General features: G+C 53.3%; 1 protein-coding gene and 1 pseudogene across 4 annotated transcripts in view; one reads left to right on the top strand and one right to left on the bottom strand.

Moving 5' to 3' along the window:
* Positions 1-2,380: 2,380 nt before the first annotated feature.
* On the bottom strand, positions 2,381-3,043 carry LOC123603565 (annotated as a pseudogene).
* Positions 3,044-15,868: 12,825 nt separating this feature from the next.
* SRCIN1 (SRC kinase signaling inhibitor 1) overlaps positions 15,869-18,623 on the top strand; it is a 69,907-nt gene continuing 67,152 nt past the window's right edge. Inside the window, exon 1 of one of the 4 annotated variants that reach the window (XM_045488617.1) lies at positions 15,869-16,122. In XM_045488617.1, coding sequence (XP_045344573.1) covers positions 15,933-16,122 — 190 coding nt within the window. In that variant the 5' untranslated portion in view covers positions 15,869-15,932. Of the gene's footprint in view, positions 16,123-16,942; positions 17,272-18,623 lie in introns of those variants that run through there. The other 3 variants (XM_045488616.1, XM_045488614.1, XM_045488615.1) reach the window with 3 other exon arrangements.

The raw sequence follows: 18,623 nt of genomic DNA, 5'->3' as shown, positions 1-18,623 counted from the left end.
ATATGTGTGAAGACAAATCCTATTCTTACTATAATACCAACTATTTTATGGTACATTTGGATTAGTGGTAATGTAAGCAATTCCCACTCAGCCCATTATCCTTATTTTTTAAATCATTTTTTTCTCTCGGTACCCATTTACTCTTGCAGATGAATTTTAGAATTATCTTTTCTAGTTTCAGTTAAAGAACTCTGTTAGAATTTCAAACTCAAGTTGCACTGGATTTATAGAGTAATTTGGAGGAAATTGACAGCCTTACCAAAGTATTCTACCATTGTGAGAAAATGGCATACATCTCTCCATTTATTCAGGTCTTCTAGTATGCCCCTGGCAAAATTTATTCCTATGTATTTCATGGCTATAATTGCTGTTATAAATAAAATCATTTTAAAAAACATTTTAGAATTGGTTTTTGTTGGTAAAAAAGAAAACTATTGATTTTTCTACATTTTTCTTTTAACTAGCCATTTTACTGAACTTGCTTGTAAGATTTGTAAGGTTTCAGCGGAATCTTTGACTTTTCTGAGTAGATAATAATATATGTGCATGTAGAGATGATTTTGCTTTTCCCAGTATCTATATCTCATTTTTTTCAGATTAACTCTATTGTTTTATTTGATTATTGCTTCTTTTTATTTACTTTTATAGCTCTATTGAAGAATAATTGACAATACATAAAGTACACATATTTAAAATACACATGCTCTGTCTCTTTCTCTCAAAAATAAATAAACGTTAAAAAAATTAAGGTACTGATTTCCAAAGTGGTTGTGCCATTTTCCATTTCCACCAGCAGTGTATGAAAACTCCACCTGTCCACATTCTCACCAACACTTGGTATTATCATTAAAGAAAATTTGTTCAGCTATTCTAATAGTGATATCTCATTGTAGTTTTTTAAAAATATTGTTTCCTTTCTCTTTGTTTTTTTTAAATCTTTATTTAATTATTTTGAGAGAGAGAGAGATGGGGAGCGAGTGGGGGAGGGGCAGGGAGCTAGAGAGACAGAGAATCCCAAGCAGGCTCCCCGCCATCAGAACAGAGCCTCATGTGTGGCTCGAACCCACGAACTGTGAGATAATGACCTCAGCCAAAATCAGGAGCCAGATGCTTAACCAACTGAGTCACCCAGGTGCCCCTCATTGTAGTTTTAAGTGGCATTTTCCTAATGCCTGATAATGAGGGTCTTCCCATATGCGTATTTGCCTCCCTTGTTTAAGCATCAGTTCAAAGCTTTTGCCCATTTAAAAAACTGGGTTGTTTGTTTTCTTATTGAGTTTTGAGAGTTCTTTGTATGTTCTGGGTAGGAGTCTTTTATGATATATATGCTAGGCAAATATTCTCTCCCAGTCTGTAGCTCTTCTTTTTGTTTTTGTTTTTTAAAATTTTTTAAACATTTATTCATTTTTGAGAGAGACAGAGCATGAGCGGGGGAGGGGAAGAGAGAGAGGGAGACACAGAATCCAAAATAGGCTCCAGGCTCTGAGCTGTCAGCACAGTGCCCGATGCAACCTGATGCGGGGCTCTCGAACTCACGAACTGTGAGATCATGATCTGAGCCAAAGTGAGACGCTTAACTAACTGAACCACCCAGACGCCCCATCTTCTTTTTGTTCTTTTAACAGTATCTTTGATACAGCAAAAATCCTTAGTACTGATGAAATCCAATATTTCAATTTTTTTTATGGTGTTGTTATCTCAGAAATCTTTGCCTAACCCAAGGTCACAAAGATTTTCTCCTATATGTTTTCTGCTAGAAATGTTATACTTTTAGGCTTCTGTTTAGGTTTAGTATCCACTTTGTGTTAATTTTTGTACAGTGGTGTGAGTTATTTTGTTTTATTTGGAACATAGATATTCATTTCAACAAACGAAAAGACTATCCTTTTCCCGCTAGACTGCCTTTGCATCTTTTTTGAAAATCAAAGACCATATTGATGGACCTGATGCAGGCTCGAACCCACGAACTGTGAGATCATGACCTGAACTGAAGTCAGACGCTTAACCGACTGAGCTACCCAGGCGCCCCTCAACAGGGCTCTATCTTGATTACTGTAGCTTTTAACAGTCTTGAAATTACGTAGTGTAAGTCCTTCAGCTTGGTGTTTTTTTTCCTTCCACAGACAAAGCAACTTACTAACCCAGAATTTGTTCTAATGCTTCTTCTTCTTTTTTTAATGTTTATTTATTTTGAGGGAGAGAGAGTACACGAGCAGGGGGAGAGGCAGAGAGAGAGAAGAAAAAAGATCCTAAGCAGGCTCCATGCCCTCAGTGGAGAGCCCAACGTGGGGCTTGATCCCACGAACCGTGAGAGATCATGACCTGAGCCTCAATCAAGAGTCGGTTGCTTAACTGACGGAGCCACCCAGGCACCCCTGTTCTAGTGCTTCTTGTTTGCCGTTGCCAACTGTCTGAAGATTCTGCCCAGATCTCTCTGTCCCTGAGGTGTTAGTTTGTGGCCCCCATCTTGGTCCTTCTCCACCATTTTCAGCCCCTCCAGGGCTTGAAGGATGCCGTGGGCCACATTCTTGGAGCCTTAGCTGAAGTGGCTGGGCATGACACTGTTTCTCTGTTGGTCCCCATAGGTCTTGGTCATGGATCCAACTTGGTGCAGCCAGAGAGATACTCTGTGGAAATGCTCATGTGTGGAACCAGTTCTTATCATAAGGAGCAAGCTCTTGATGCTTGGGCAGCTTGACAGTGTCTGCCCATTTAGGAAGCTTCAGCTTCCCAAACTTTTTGAGAAAGGCTGCTGGAGCTCTGAAGAACCCCTGAAGGTTCACATCTTTTGCAGTAACTCCAGCCATATGTGGCCTCAGTGCTGATAGCCAGGGGATTGGGCCTTCCAGCTACCTGCCCCCACCTTCTTCTGCAAAGTTATTTTGGCTATTCTAAGTCCATTGAATTTCCACAAGAATTTTAGAATCAGCTTTTCAATTTCTACAAAAAAAAAACGCTGCTGGCAATTTGACTGGGATTGTGTTGAATTTATGGATCAGTTTGGGGAGAAGTGATCTTGACTACTGAATCTGCTGATCCATGAGCATAGTATAGCTCCTCATTTACTGAGGTCTCTAAGCAATGTTTTGTAGTTTCCAGTGCACAGGTCTTATACATTCTTTGTCAGTCTTTCCCCTAAGTAATTCATATTTTTAAAGTTGATTTATTTATTTTGAGAAAGAGGGAGAGAGAGAGAGTGGGCACATGTGAGTAGCGGAGGGGCAGAGAGAGAGAGAGGGAGAGAGAGAATCCCAAGCTGACTCTCACAAGCCATGAGATCATGACCTGAGCCGAAATCAAGAGTCAGATACTTAACTGGCTGAGCCACCCAGGCACCCCTAAGTAGTTCATATTTTTAGAAATATAATTGATTGTATGTCTTGATCTTATAATCTTGCTAAACACACACGTTAGTTCTAATAGCTATTTTTTAGGTTCCATCAGATTTTCCACATGAAAATCCGTGCCATCTTTGAATAGACAGTGTTACCTCTTCCTTTCAGTTCTGGATGCCCTTTTACCCTTGCCTTAGTGCCCTGGCTAGAACCTCAGTACAATGTTGAATAGGGATGATGAGAGTAACATGCTTGCCTTGCTCCTGACATTAATAGGAAATTTACAGTTCTTCTGCAAAAATTCACACTTTTAGGGACTCCTTCTATGGCATCATGGATTCCTCTTCTCTGTTGGATTTTGCCATCAGTATAGTCTAATATGCTTTAAAACTCTAGGATATTTTTTCTCTTTTAAAGGGGTTTTTGAGGATGGAGTGGTAAACAGATGTGCTAAAGGAGCCTTCTTGAATCGGAGGTACAGTGTTAGGGTTTTGCCAGGCAAGTGTGACCACAAAAGACAGAGGGTAAGAAGTTAAGATGATCTGATAAAGCAGAGACCCTGGGCTGAAGAAGAGAAGAGAATGAAGACAGAAGGGGGCTGACAGATGGGAAAATCATCTCAGGGTCAGTTGACTGGGGATTGAAAAACAGTTGTCTGAAGAAGAGTTGAACCAAAGGAGCAGAAGGTGAGTTCAGAACGGAAAATGGGAGGATGTATAGGTGGTGACAGTGTCCAGGATGGGAACAAGGGTGTGGGCAGAGGAGAACGTGAGTTGGCATACAAAGGTTGTAGAATGGAGATGCTGGGACTTTTAGAGTTACCCAGGGTGCATTAGGAATTGGGATGCGAAGAGGTTTCAACAAATGCGAAGCAGGGCTGGGAGGTCAGTGGACAACAGTCATGAGGGAGAGTGGCACAGGTGGATGGAGCAGGGGCTTTTGCAAGAAAGTGACAGAGGGGTGCCCGGGTGTCTCAGTCAGTTAAGCATCCGACTTCAGCTCAGGACAACATCTCGCAGTTCATGAGTTCAAGCCCCACATCGGGCTCTGTGCTGAGAGCTCAGAGCCTGGAGCCTGCTTCAGATTCTGTGTCTCCCTCTCTCTAGGCCCCTCCCTGACTTGTGCTCTGTCTCTCAAAAATAAATAGGCATTTTTAAAAATTAAAAAAAAAAAAAAGTGACGGAGTGATGTTCTGGAAGCAGCAACGGGGAGCTAGGAAGGACCTGACTCTTATCTCCTGACCCTTGGCGCCGTCCCAAGAAGGGGTCACAAAAGCAGCAACGACCCAGGGAGGTGCCAGAGTCGTTCCCCCCAGGTTTTGGGCCAGTTCCTCTACCTCTGGTTACACTTGGGCATTGGAGTTTAGCCCTGGCCTGCAGCCCAGTGACTGGAGGGCAAGGTGTGGCCCGTGGCCTGGAGGTAGAGAAGAGCCGCGGACTTGGATTCCTTGGGCAAGTCATTTTGCTTTTCTGAGCCTCAGTTTTATCAACTCTAAAATGGGATGTTAGACTGAGCCTGGGTGGTTCAGTCAGTTGAACGTCCGTCTCTTGGTTTTGTCTCAGGTCGTGATCTCACGGTTCGTGAGTTTGAGCCCCCCCCCGCGCTGGGCTCTGTGCTGACAGCGCGGAGCCTGCTTGGGATCCTCCCTTTCCCTCTCTCTCTGCCCTTTCCCTGCTCTCTCTCTCTCTCTCAAAGTAAATAAATAAACTTAAAAAAATAAAATAAAATGGGATTTTACACACACAGAGGATTAAATTGAATAAAATAATATCCCAAGTGCTTAAGAATGGCTCCGACTACGATTATTTTGAATTCCTAGGGTCAGACTCTGCTTTTCCTGTCCCTCGGTAGGAGTTTCCTGATTTTGGCCTGAAGCCTGACAGACGAATCTGTCCATCCCCTTGAAAGCGAAGAGCTGGGTCCCTCCTCCTCAGGGCTGCATAAGGGCCTTGAACGTGTTCCCTGAACCTCGGGGCTCTTATAACCCCGGAGATTCTTGCCTCAGATCCAGGGCTGGACCGGGTCGGGAGGCTGGGCAGCCCCCAGTCTGCAACCGAACAAGGAGCAGAGGCTGTAGGTCCTGGGAAGGGAGGAAACAGGAAGCAAAGTGTGCACCTATCACCAGCCACCATGAACAGGGGAGGAGGGGGCTTCACTGGTGTCACCTGGGTTGGGGGGGGGGTCGCCCACCTGGGAGGCTGGAAGTGACCTAATACACGGTGGGCTACTCCGCGAAGCAGCTCACCGTTCTTCCAGATGCCAGATGCCGAGAACATCAGCGATTTGCCCAAGTTCCTGCAGCCAGTAGGTAGGACTTAGTGGGTGCGACTGGAGACTTTCCCTGTGCCGATAGCCCGATCTCCTCTAAACCCTCATCTGGGGGAGCGGGGACTGGTTTCTTCTCTTTCTTTCTTTCTTTCTTTTTTTTCCAATGTTTATTTTGGGGGGGGAGGGGCAGAAGGAGCGGCGGGGGGGGGGAGGGGGGAGAGACACTTGCTCCTTGGCGAGTCATTTAACTTCTCTGAGGCTCCATTTTCTGATCTGAGAGTGGCTATCTCATGGGCTTGCTGTGGGCCCTGTAGCCTGGTCCAAGATGGAGACTGAGAGAGGGGTGCAGGTTGGAGCTGGAGTCATTTCTTTGAGAGGGATCCTTGGCTTTTTTCTGGGAGGTAGTGACAGAAGAAGGGGATGGGCTCTGGGGACAGACAGACCTGGATTCTTATCGCACTTGCAAGCTGTGGGACCTTAGGGAAGGGACTTATGCTTCCCTTTGCCTCTTTACCCCTGAAACCCAGACTTCAGTTTCCACGTTGATAAAAAGGCGCAAAGCATACCTACCTCTTGGGCTTGCGGAAAGGGTCAAGCGAGGGAATGTTGCAAAGTGCCCATAGTAGGTGATTCGTAAACACGGTGTCCAGATGTCTCCTCCACCAGCCTTGCCAGGAGAATCCCTTGATGAGCAACCCCCACCCCAACCTTTACCTCTTTAAGCTAGCGGATCGCTAACTTCTGCAGGGAATTCCTTTCTCGGGTTGGTTTCCCCTCCTGCAGTCAGGAGAGGTGCCCCTGCCAGCAAACTGGAGAATGACTTGGTCAGGGTGGCTGGTGGCTCAAAGAGAAGTCTCACTCGTCCTCTACACCTCCGCCCTTCCCAGAGTGATTTGTCCCTGCCCACAGCGACATGTCCTTTCTGAATCGTGTAAGTTAAAAGCCTCCCTGGGCACATGCAGGTGCCCCCCAACCTTCCTAGCTGGGCATTCACCATAACACTCCTTCTCCAATGCTAGTACCCCTCTGCCCAAGCCTCTCTTGCTGCCCTGGTCAGCCCTCGACCTCCCAGCCACAGTGACTGCAGCACCCCCCCCCCCTCCCCGAGCACACCCCTTGGCTGGGAACACCCTCTGCCCCAGAAAAAGTTTTGCTCGCCTTTCAAGGCCCGACTCAGATATCAGTCGTCTCTCCCCTAACTAAAGCTCTCCCAGAGCCCTTTCCCTGCAGGACTAACTGCTTCCTCCTCAGTGCTCCACCCCCAGGCTAGCCAGGCACAATGCTCCCGGGGCAGTGGGATGGTGTCCACAAATCACAGCTGTTCTGCTCCTGCTCCTCTGGGAAGAGGGCAGATGTGGCTGGTCTCTTGTCCCATCCTGTCCAGGCTTCTGGACACATGCTCAGGGCCCTTCAGGGTCCCCTGTGCAAACGTTCCCAGCCCCCATCTGGGCTCTGAGCCCCAGAGGTAGCAGGTGTACCCCTCATCCGGCACGGAGGTTCTGGCTCCGCCCCCCTTGGCTCTAGGCAAAGCTATAGTACAGATGGGAATGTCGAAAATATCCGTGACATATTCCAAACTGGCCTACTTTCCTATCACGAGAGAGTCTGGGACTGAGACGGGCGAGGACACGTGAGATGGGAGTTTGGGACCTCTTCCCACCTCTGTCTTCCTCTCTCAGCTCAGTTGTTAGACAGGAGAGGGATATGCAGCCTCACCCAGCAGTCCCCCCTCCCCCAGCTCTGCAGCTGCGCACTGGAGATGTTGGTGGGGAGGGTGGCGTGGGGGTGTAAGGGGTCTGGCGGAAGTTGGTGAAGGAACCAAGGCCGGGTCCTGTCGTGGGAATCCTCCAGCCCCAGGAAGGCAGTGGAGGTCATGTCATTGGACTTGGGGGCTGAAGGCTTGGGTTCCAGCCCTGCTTCACCTGTGAAGCCTCGGGCAAGTGTCTTCACTTCTCTGGGCTTTGGTTTCCTCATCTGCAAAATGGGCTCCTCGTGATCTGATCCTTGCTTTGCCCTCCTTGGCTTGGTTACGGGGTTGCCATGAAGACCGCAAAGCTCTGGACCCTGACTTATTGGTCCAGCTTCCAGGCTTCTCACCCAGGTGGGGCTGTGCCCTTGCACGCAGGTCACCAGCTCCAGCCCTCTGCCTCCCAGCAGGCCTGGCTGGGCCACCACCCTTAATCCTGGTTTAATGCTCTCTGAGTAGGAAGTCACCCGCAGTCCGGCCTGCTGCCAGGCCCTTATCACCCCTCTTGCAACTGGCAGGAAGTTCACACTCAGAGCTGATCTCAGTCTCTCTTTCTGACATGGAACGAACGCCTGGAGGGTTCTGGCTTGTCTCCTCCTTCACCCAAAAAGTGATCGTTGTTTCAGTTCCTGCCTTTTCACGATGGACGCATCATCCTTCTCTGTTTCTCGCGGTGGACAAGGTCCTTGGGACATTTCCTAACTCTGATGAGGCTGGATTTCTTTCTCCTTTCAGGTGCCTTGTCCAATTTGGGATTCTATGGGTGTGTGGTGGGGGGGGGGTGGGGAGTGGGGCGGGGCGGGGGGGGGGTTGGAGAATGTCTGCCTCAGTTTCCCCAGCTGGCACACAACTAGAGAAATATGTGACTCAATTGGGAAAGATCGGTTGCTATGGATCCATTAAGTGGGGCAAGAACAGAAATAATGGTTCATATTTAAAACACTTATTGTGCACACACCCTCTTGCAGTTAGTGCACTTCTAGGAATTTATTCTACAGATATGCTCACATTGTATGAACTGAAGTAATTACCAGGATATCTCTTGCACCGGACGTGGCCCAAATATCCATCAACAGGGCAGCTTTATTTTATTTCGTTATAGGTTTCGTTTTTAAGTTATCTCTACACCCAGCGTGCGGCTCGAACTTACAACCCCAAGATCAAGAGTCGCAATGCTCCACCGACTGAGCCAGCCAGGCGCCCCAACGGGGCACCTTTATATGCTCTGGTGCAAACAACGTCCGGTTTATATCATTGAGTGTATCTCCCCTGCTGCCGTGTGGGTAAGAGAACACAAAGAAAGTGCTGGTGAGCACATGGGCAAGCCCTGAAAGGCCAGAGAAAGTGGAAATGGCGTTTGCTTCTGGTGCTGGACCTGGGTACCTATGGGGCCAGAGGCCGTGGTGGGGAACCTGGTTTTCCGCTCTATTTCCTTTTGTACCTTTTGAATTTTGTATCACTTGCAAATAGGACTTCCTACTCAAAAAATAAGTCAAATTAACTTTTTTCCACTCCTGGAAGTCTTGTATGTCACTAATTTTTGGTCCCCAGTGGTTATTGCTGCGATCAGAACCCCCCCCAGAGAAGGAGGGTAAGCCAGGGGTAGGGCAGGGAGTGGTATGGAGACCTGGAAACTATCTTGGGACGGAGGGTGAAGCCCAGAAGGCCTGGCATAGAAGAGGTAGACGTGGGCGAGTAGCCACAGGAGAGACCTGGGAGGGTCGGGACAGTAGACTTCCCAGAATCCACGCAGCGCGGACACTCTGGAGGGTGGAGAAGACAGAAGAGACCAAGAGGACCGAAGCTCTGCCTGCGGGGAGGCGATGGACGGCCCCAAATGAAGCTAAGTGGGTTATGAAAGCCCAGGGCAGAGGAAACTGCAGCTAGAATGCGTTTGCACGTGAGGAGGGCAGGGGTCGGGAAGGCTTTGCGCTGAGGAAATGGAATTTGAGCCACTAGAATTGGGAACCGGGTGTCAACAGGTGCAGAAGAAGGAAAGATCGCCCTGTGGTGGGGACGGTATGGGCAAAGGCTGGCGTGTGAAGGGAAGATACAGAGCACGCATGCACACACGCAAGCACGTGTGTGTGTGTGTGTGTGTGTGTGTGTGTGTGTGTGGTATTGCAGGAGGTAGCCAGAGATAAGGCTGGAAAGATTTAGGGGACAGATCTTGGAGGGCCTCGAATGCCAAGCTAGGACATTTATTGAGTATGTCAGGCATTCTCCCCTGAGGTGAATGGATCCTTAGGGCAGTGCTTCTCGAACTCTCTGAGGGTGAAAGACCTTTTTATTGTTGTCAATTTCCAATGGACTGTGAACCCACATTTAAAAAAATATAGTGAAAGGGTGCCTGGGTGGCTCAGTGGGTGAAGCTTCTGACTTTTCAGTTCCGGTCATGATCTCATGGTTCGTGGGTTCGAGCCCCACATCAGGCTCTGTGCTGACAGCTTGGAGCCTGGAGCCTGCTTCCGATTCTGTGTCTCCCTCTCTCTCTCTCTGCCCCCACCCCCACTCATGCTCTGGCTCTCTCTCAAAACTAAATAAACATTAGGGGTGCCTGGGTGGCTCAGTCGGTTAAGCATCCGACTTCGGGTCAGGTCATGATCTCAACGGCTTGTGAGTTTGAGCCCCGCGTCAGGCTCTGTGCTGACAGCTCAGAGCCTGGAGCCTCTTCAGATTCTGTGTCTTTCTCTCGCTGACCCTCCCCTGCTCACACTCTGTCTCCCTCTGTCTCTCAAAAATAAATAAACATTAAAAAAATTAAAAGATATAAATAAACATTAAAAAAATTAAAAATAAAAAAAATAAAAATAAAAAATATATAGCAAAAATGACCCTGTGCTAGGATGTTGTGGGAATGTCAAATCCCTGTAAAAGTTTCTCCACACTTATTCTCTATTTCTGTACTCCTCTTGTGAACCAGTGGCCACACTGGTCTGTGGCCAACACTTTGAGTACCTTGCCCTGGGGGTCCTTGGAGGGGCTACAGAGGTCAGGGAGACCCACAGATTTTTTTTTTTTTTTTTTTGGTGGATGGGCGTGTATATTCATTTCTCTAGGGAGAGGGCACAGAACTTTTGACGGTTAAGGTCCTCAAAGGACACAATCCCCTGTGTAGGGGGTCATCACTGAAGGCCTTTGAGTGGAAAGCTCTAGTGGGGCAGAAAATGTGCCTGATTCATCCTGGACCCCTCCCTACCTCACCAGCACCCAGAGCAGCCTGCCCCGGGGTCTGGCAGTGGAGAGAAGATTGGAGGAGGTTCCGGAGAGCAGGGGGCCCATTTAGAGGGTGATTAAAATCATCAATGGGAAGGAAAACCAGACGGCTTTTTAAAACTGTGTTTGGAGCACGAAGGTCAGGGAGGGGTGGGTCTACGGCTTCGGGGCGGAAGGCACTGGCACATTAATATGGGAAGCTAGCTCCTCAGGACCCAACCGTGAGATCGTGCTGCCTGTCGGGCAAGCAAGATCCTGAAAGGGAGCCTCTCTTGGGGTGGGAGCTGGGCAGAAGAGGAGCCTTCGGGGATGCAGTCTGGGTCCAGAAAACAGCATCCTGGGGTCCTGCAAACATCTTCTGAGGTATCAGGGGCCCGGGGCGTCAGGAAAGGCCAGGACTCATGGGGGCACCAACCAGCTCCTGTGTCCAACAAAGATAGATGCTGCAGGTGGGTGGATGGAACGAACTCCCTGGAAAATCCCTACTTCCATTATTACCTTTTTTTTTTTTTTTTTTTTTTTTTGAGGTGGAATTCGGTAGCATTTAGCGCATTTGGCCTGTTGTGCAACCGTCACCTCCACTGAGTTCTGAAACATTTCCTCACCCCCAAAGGAAACCACATACTCATCAAGCCGTTGCTCTCTGCGCCTTCCTCCTCCTCCAACCAAATCTCTATGGACGTACCTACTCCGAATATTTCACACAGACAGAATCATGCGATATGTGACCATGTGTATCTGGCTTCTTTCCCTTAGCCCGTGTTCAGGGGCCGTCCACGTTGAAACCGGTCTTAGCCCCTCACTCCCTTCTAGGGATGGATAGTATTCCGTTGCATGAATAGGTCACACATTGTGTAGCCGTTCATCCATTGAAGGACCATTAGGCTGTTGGACGGTGCGGTAGTTCTGTGTTTAACTTTCTGAGGAATTGCCATACTGTTTTCCATAGTGGCTGAACGATATTTCCTTCCCACCAGCAACGTGTGAGAGGGTTCCGCCTACTTTCACGATTAAACAGGTGGTTGCTCTAACCTTGGAAGGCAGGGAGCTGGCTTCCCGGGTGCCAGCATGGGTAAAATAGGTCAGGATGATGCCTGCGTCCTTCCCCCACCGCCCACCCTAGGCTTATAAGGCTAGTCGGCAGGTCTGGGAGGCTGCTGGCTGGAGTGGGGGCGTGGGAGGGTGTCCTTCCGTTTCGACCGAGGCATGTAGGTCAGATGGTGAAATTTAAAGCCTCAAAGCCACGCTGGGTGTGGTCCTGCAGGAGTGGGGCTTGTGGTCCACCTGGGTCCACTGGTGACTTACCGGTGAAGCTGCATTAGCAGGCAAAGCCGCAAGCTGGGAAAACCAGAGGATAGTCCCCTCCACCCGCCCCCTCCTCCCCGAGCCCGCCCCATTGGTTCTCAAAGTGGGGCCCAGACCAGCAGCAGCAGCTCTTGGAAACTTGTTAGAAATGCGAATTCCCAGGCCCTTCTTCAAATTTACTGAATCAGAAACTTCAGGAATGGGCCCTAGCAGCCCTCCAGGGATTCCGATCCTCACTTCAGTGTAAGAACCACTGCCCGACCCTGAGGGGGAGCCCTAGTTAATGAGGGGGACTCCGCGCTCCAGTCTGATGGCAGAGATAGGGCCCCTGTCGGCCCTCTGACAGGGAAGACAGAGACTTGTGCTCAGAAAACTGCCAATCAGAGGGACATGTAGGCTTCTCTTCTTTGGCTTGAGGTGGCTGCAGTCAGGACCCCAGAGGACCCCCCTCCCACATTCTCTCTCCATTCTTCCGAAAGTGGGTTTGATGTGCTAATGAGGGCATCAATTATGGAGCGTCATTAGCATTCATTACAATAAGAAGCTGGAGAGGGGGACCACAGGGACTGAAGGACAGTCTTTTGAAACCTGCTATTCACTCCTCTCCTATAGGGTGGGAGGGGGAATGGGAGGGCCAGGAATGCGAGAGGTGACATTTAGGGGCTCTCAGGCGCTAGGCTGTGGTCCGAAGGGCGCATGCCTGGGGCAGAGGGAAGGCCCTCCTCCTCCTCCCGTCCCCTTCCCATGCCAGCTTCTGCACCGGACGCCAGGTCACTGCCCCTGGTCACTCTTTCTCCAGAACAGGGTCATATCACAGTTCCCTCACTGCCTGCAGGCCACCGTTGATGGAGTGTGGATGGTCCAAACGGGGTGGGGGGACCCTGACATGCCCTGGTTGGACAATAGCCCCGCTGGCAGGGGGCTTTCTCTAGGATCAGGGATGGGGGTTCCACGGTGGCCGAGCGAGCAGTCCAGCATATTGCAGCCATCATTTCCACATCATCCTTTTCCCTGTGCCTTTCCCTAGAGGCCCACGTGCCCCTCTCTGCCCACCCCTGGTCCCATCTCCCTCTTTCCGCCCAGATGTTTGTGCAAGTGTACTCCCCGTTCTGATTGTGCCTTGGGGAAGGAGAGGCCGAGAATCCTCACCTCTAGCGTGCTCCCCCATAACCTCCCTCCTGCAGCTTCCCGGAAACAGGCAAGGGGGCTGCGTGCAGTGTGTGAGAAGGGCAAGGTGGGCGGTTAAACTGCCATTTGCGCCCTCAAACATGCCAGCGGCCCCTTCCCCACCAAGAGCAGTGCCAGAGATGCAGGGGAGGAGGGCCAGAGGGAAGTTACCTGTTGAGGAATGAGAGTGGGGGTGGGGTAGCACCTGAGGCATCTCAGGTGGAGGCAGCTGGCATATTGGTTGTGCCCAGGCACTGTGCCAACTTACAGGAGCAGCTCTCGTCTCTCGGCTAGAGAAATAATGCCTGTGTTGCTCTACCCCGATCACAGGTGATGGCTTCTCCAGCCTTTTCCTAACCCCGGGTGACTCTGCCTTGGAGATGATGGGGCAGGGGTGGGGGGGCACCTCTCTTCCCTGCAGATGGGGCAGAGGATCTCATGGGGTCAATGCCATCTGCCCTCTGGCTCACTGGGGGGCCTCAGGGTCTTTGTTTCTGTTCAGAAGCTGTATCTTTTCTCATCCCTCCGTGGGACCCAGCTGCCCTGCGTTGGGTGGGTGTGGATGAAGCAGTTGGGGGAATAGGGGGTCAAATGGACTCGCAGCTCTGCAGATGATCAGGAATGCCAAGGATTTGTCTTTAAAAAGTAAACTACAGGGGCGCCCGGGTGGCTCAGTCGGTTGAGCGTCCGACTTCGGCTCAGGTCATGATCTCACAGTTCGTGGGTTCGAGCCTGCTTTCTTGCTCAGAGCCTGGAGCCAGCTTCGGATTCTGTGTCTCCTTCTCTCGTTGCCCCTCCCCTGCTCACGCTCTGTCTCACTCTGTTTCTCAAAAATAAACGTAAAAAAAAATTTTTTTTAATAAAATAAAAAATAAAAAGTAAACTACAGAGGCATCTGGGTGGCTCAGTTGGTTAAGTGTCCGACTTCAGCTCAGGTCATGATCTCATGGTTTGTGGGTTCATGGGTTCGAGCCCCGCGTCGGGCTGTGTGCTGACAGCTCAGAGCCTGGAGCCTGCTTCGGATTCTGTGTCTCCTCCTCTCTCTGCCCCTCCCCTGCTCACGCTCTGTGTCTCTCTCTCTCAAAAATAAATAAACATTAAAAAAAATTTAGGGGGCGCCTGGGTGGCGCAGTCGGTTAAGAGTCCGACTTCAGCCAGGTCACGGTCTCGCGGTCCCCGAGTTCGAGCCCCGCGTCGGGCTCTGGGCTGATGGCTCAGAGCCTGGAGCCTGTTTCCGATTCTGTGTCTCCCTCTTTCTCTGCCCCTCCCCCATTCATGCTATGTCTCTCTCTGTCCCAAAAATAAATAAACGTTGAAAAAAAAAAATTTAGAAAGTGAACTACACAGGGGCGCCTGGGTGGCTCGGTTGGTTGAACGTCCGACTTGGAAGTCGGCTCAGGTCATGGCCTCTCAGTTCATGATTTCGAGCCTTTGAGCCTCACATCGGGCTCACTGCTGTCAGCACAGAACCCGCTTCGGATCCTCTGTCCCCCTTCTCTGCCCCTCCCCCTACTCATGCTGTCTTTCTCTCTCTCCAAGAAAAAAAAGAAAAACAAAAAGTGAACTACACAAATAAAAAAAATAAGATCTGGATCTGATTTAAGCTCCTCTCTATGGAAGAGCTCCTTATGATGCAGGAGGTCACCTTAGGGTGGGGAAAGCATTGTCCTGCTGATGCCTTTGGAACTGTTCCCAGTCTCTGGGGGGCTGGTTCACAGAACATCTCCCCCCAGTCTCCATGTGACGGGTCAAGCATCTTTCCAGTCATCATCCAGGGCTAATGCCCAGTTCCTTAACCTGGGCATACCTGTATGTCTTAACCTTCAGATACATTCCTGAGCCCAGATCTCTTCCATCCATTGAGGCTGCCCCTGCTTCTGGCAGTCCATAGGGTTCGGAGGTGGTGGTGGTGATAGAAACGAGGCTGGGAGCTTTGGAGTCAGGCAGATCCGGGTTTGAATTTCAGCGTTGCTGCTCTTAGATCAGGCTAGTGGCTGTTGCTCTCTGAGCCTTAACTCTTTATCTCTGAAATGGGGCCGAGAATGCCCACTTCCGCAGGGTTGTTGAGAGGGTCAAATTAGAGACTGTGAGTAAAGCACTTGCTGATTCCCTTCTCCTGAGGTGGGCACAAAGTGGGGCAGGGAAGAGACCCTGCCTCAGGGGGAACCCCACAGGGAGAGGAAGGGCAGAGTCTGTATAGTTGAGTCAGAGTCCTGAACGGAGGAACAGAAGCTAGAGGCCCCAGGCTGCAGGCTCTGAGAGGCTCGGGAGGCGGTGTCCAAGCAGCTGGGGGGGAAGCCACCCCTCCTCGCACTGCCCCCTCCCCTACACAGGGCCTGCTGCCTCCCATGCCCATCCTGGGCAGACAGCCAGGCAGGGAGCTGGCTGAGTGCCCACGGTGTGCTCAGCGGCCAAAAGATGGGCACCGTCCAGTTGGCAGAGGGAGAGGCAGCTGGCCCAGGATGGGAGAAGTCAGGGTGCCGACTGGGGTCCTGTGCCCAGACGGTGTGTCCGAGACACCGCTCTTGGCTGCTCTCCTGAGCTATCCTGCTGGAGCTGGGAAGGCCCTCCCCTCACCCCCCACCTCCTGCCCTGGCCCTACCACCTAAGTTACGGCAACTGGAGATTAACCTGTAAGGGGCATTTGAGACTAGCCCCTAGCCAGGCATGTGGCTGGCTCAGGGGCAGGCCTGCGGGCGGGCAGGAAAATGGGAGAGCCTAGATTAAGGTTGCAACCGGGTAGACCAGGAAGTGGGGAAACCGGTTTGTCATTTGGGCCACTTGGGGTGGGGTCTTCTCTCCTGCCTCTCTGCCTGCCTGCCACTCTGCCTGGCGTCCTACAGCGAAGAGGTGTACTGTGTCCATTTTCTGCTCCATCTAAACTGGCTTTGGGAATGCCAGGAGTAAACAAAAGGGGCAGGGGACTCAGTCCACCTTCCCCTCCCCAAGAGAAGCTTGGGAGAGGAGGGACAGGACAGAGAACAAGAGGGAGAGAGGAAGCAAGTAACCAGAACAGGAGGAGGGGTCAGGGTCAGGGTCAGGGTCTGTACCCGTCTGAGCTGGAGAAGTCTGTGGAGCCAACAGGTAGGCCAGGGTGGGACAGGGAGGGGGTGGGAGTCGAGCGGGGGCAGGGCAGAGCTGGTGCTCTTCAGGCTGCCTTGGAAGTGGCAGTGGCATCTCCAAGAGAGGTGTGAGAAGGGGCTGGAGCGCCCGGCTTGGGGGTCCTACTTGACAGATGAGCAGACTCCCCTCCCTCCCGGCACGGGCCTCTGCAGTTCCAGCAGATGCCTGCAGGAGGGGCCGCAACCGGAGCTGGGGGCAAGGAGACAGCCCAGCAGGGGGCGCCGGGGGACTGGGTGCCTGCGGCAGAGCGGTGTCTAAGGCGCGGGGGAGGGGGGTGTCCCGGTCGAGGCAGAGGAGGGTCCAGACTCTTCCCGCATCGGGCAGCTGTGGCTTCCGGAGGTCACCTTGGCTGAAAAGTGGCCCCCGAGTCCCCGCGCTGCGCCTTTGCCTCCCTGCCCGGTCCCTCCCCGGATGCTTTTCCCACCCAAGGCGTGCCAGGGCTTGGAGACCGAGAAGTCCCCCACCCTCGAGGTGCACCCTTCTCCTCCGAGGCCGGTCCCGGGCCTCAGGGATTCATCTCTATCGTGGCGAGAGGATTGCATGGGGTGGGAGAAGCAGGTGGAGCGGGGAGGGGAGCGTGAGCGCGCCCCGCACCCCCGGCCCGGCCGCGCGCCGCGGGATCCCGCCGCGCAGCTGGAGGGCGCGAGGCGCAGCGCCCCCTCCCCTCCTCCGCTCCCCGCCACCCCGGGCGGCCCTTTGTACGTTCCGGCCACACGCGGGTGCCCGCGCCGCGCGCGCTCCCGCCCGCAGTGACACACCCGCGCCGGCCCGCGCGCGCGCCCCCCCACACATACACACACACATACACACACACTCGCTCTCGCACACTCGGTGACACGCCCGCGCGCGCGCGCGCACCCACACGCCCGGCCGCCGGCGCCCTCCCAGCTGGTCCACCCCGGCGGGGCCCGCGCCCCCGGCCCGCCCGCCTGGCACCGCGCCCCGGGGCTGGGGCCGAGCGAGGAGCCCGCGAGGCGGCGAGAGGGCGAGCGCCAGGCAGGCCGGCCCGGGGCCCCCGCCCCCCGCGCCCCCGCCCGATGGGGAACGCTCCGTCCCAAGGCATGTCCCTGTCTCTCTCCTCCCTAATGTGCCTCCATGCTTAAGTGGAAGGTATTTCTGTTTTCTTTGTGTGTTTTCCCTTCGGCCGGGGGCGGGGGCGGCGGCCGGGCCGGGAGGCGGCGGCCGGTGGGGCGAGGGATGCTCGGGGCGCAGGTGTTGGGGGGGCAGGGGACCGCGGCGTGCGGGCTTGGGAGACGGACCCGGGCGACAGGAGTCCTGGGACCAGAGGGGGTCAGGGATTGGCGAGGCTGGAGACCGAGCGGGGAGGGCCTCGTGATGCCCGGGGGAGGGGGCCCGAGGGGTGAAAATTTAAAGGGGTACGTGTGGAGGGAGGAGGGGTGGAGAGAAGGAAGGGGGATGGACGGTGAGGGGAGTGGGGGAGGGGAGTGGTCCATCCGTGGTGGAGGAAGAGGAGAATGCAGGGGACGTGAAGGGGACGGAGAAGTGGGGGGAGCCTCAAAGGCCTCTCTTTCCCCCAGGTCCCAGAATGGGGTGAACACACTTGGACGGTGGTGGTAGGCGCTTTGCGCCAGCCCCCCAGGGAAGGAAGGGGATGAGTGCATTCTGGGGTTGGCTGTGTTGCCAGGATACAAGCCTGTATTCCCCCCGCCCGCCTCACCTCGAGGCCCTAGCCCTGGAGACCTTAGAGCCTAGGCAGCAGTTGCTGAAACTGGGGACCAGCTCCCCGCTCAGCTGGCGGGTAGGGAGGGGCCATAAGAGGGAGTGGCTGGGGGGAGGGGCTATTTGATCTTAAGCCCTCCCCCTGCGGAGGCCAGAGGGCAGGGGAGGGCGCCCCCAGCTGGGGGGAGCATCCGGGGTGAGTGAGGAGGTAGGGACCGCTGGGGGCTGAGGGGCAGAGGGCGGGGCTGGGGAGGGACGCGCCATAGCCCCCCCCTCCCCTCCCACGCACCCCCCTGCTACGTCAGAAGCTCCCGGGCCAGCTCCGAGTCCTGTCGGTGGGGGCAGCAGGATGCTGGTGGAAGCAGAGGGGGCCGGCCGGGTGCCTCCGCAGCTCGGCTGGCAGGGCCCGGCGGGGCGTGTGCGGCTGCTAGTGCTAGCCCCCCCGCCCCACCCCTCCCCATGCAGCCCTGGCAGTGCCTCCGGCGCTTTGCCCTGGCCTGGTGGGAGAGGACAGCCGAGGGCAGCGCGCGATCTCCCAGGGAGGAGGCCGGACCGAGGGACCCCGGGGGCCGAGGGGAGCCAGGTGAGCAGGAACAGGGATTGTGCAAGGAGGAGGTCCCTGACTGTTTTTCCCCCTCTCTCCAAATACTATGGAAGCAGGAGGTCCTGCAGCCCCCAACTTTAAGGGAAGTGTTTTTCCCCAGTGGCGGGGAGGGGGGGGGGGCACCTGACTGAGGCGTTTCAGGAGATGTTGGAGCTACGGTTGTTTGGGGGGAAGGGGA

Source organism: Leopardus geoffroyi, chromosome E1 (assembly GCF_018350155.1).
Source record: "Leopardus geoffroyi isolate Oge1 chromosome E1, O.geoffroyi_Oge1_pat1.0, whole genome shotgun sequence".
In the NCBI taxonomy this organism is placed as follows: Eukaryota; Metazoa; Chordata; class Mammalia; order Carnivora; family Felidae; genus Leopardus; species Leopardus geoffroyi.
This window is presented reverse-complemented; position numbering and strand designations above follow the sequence as displayed.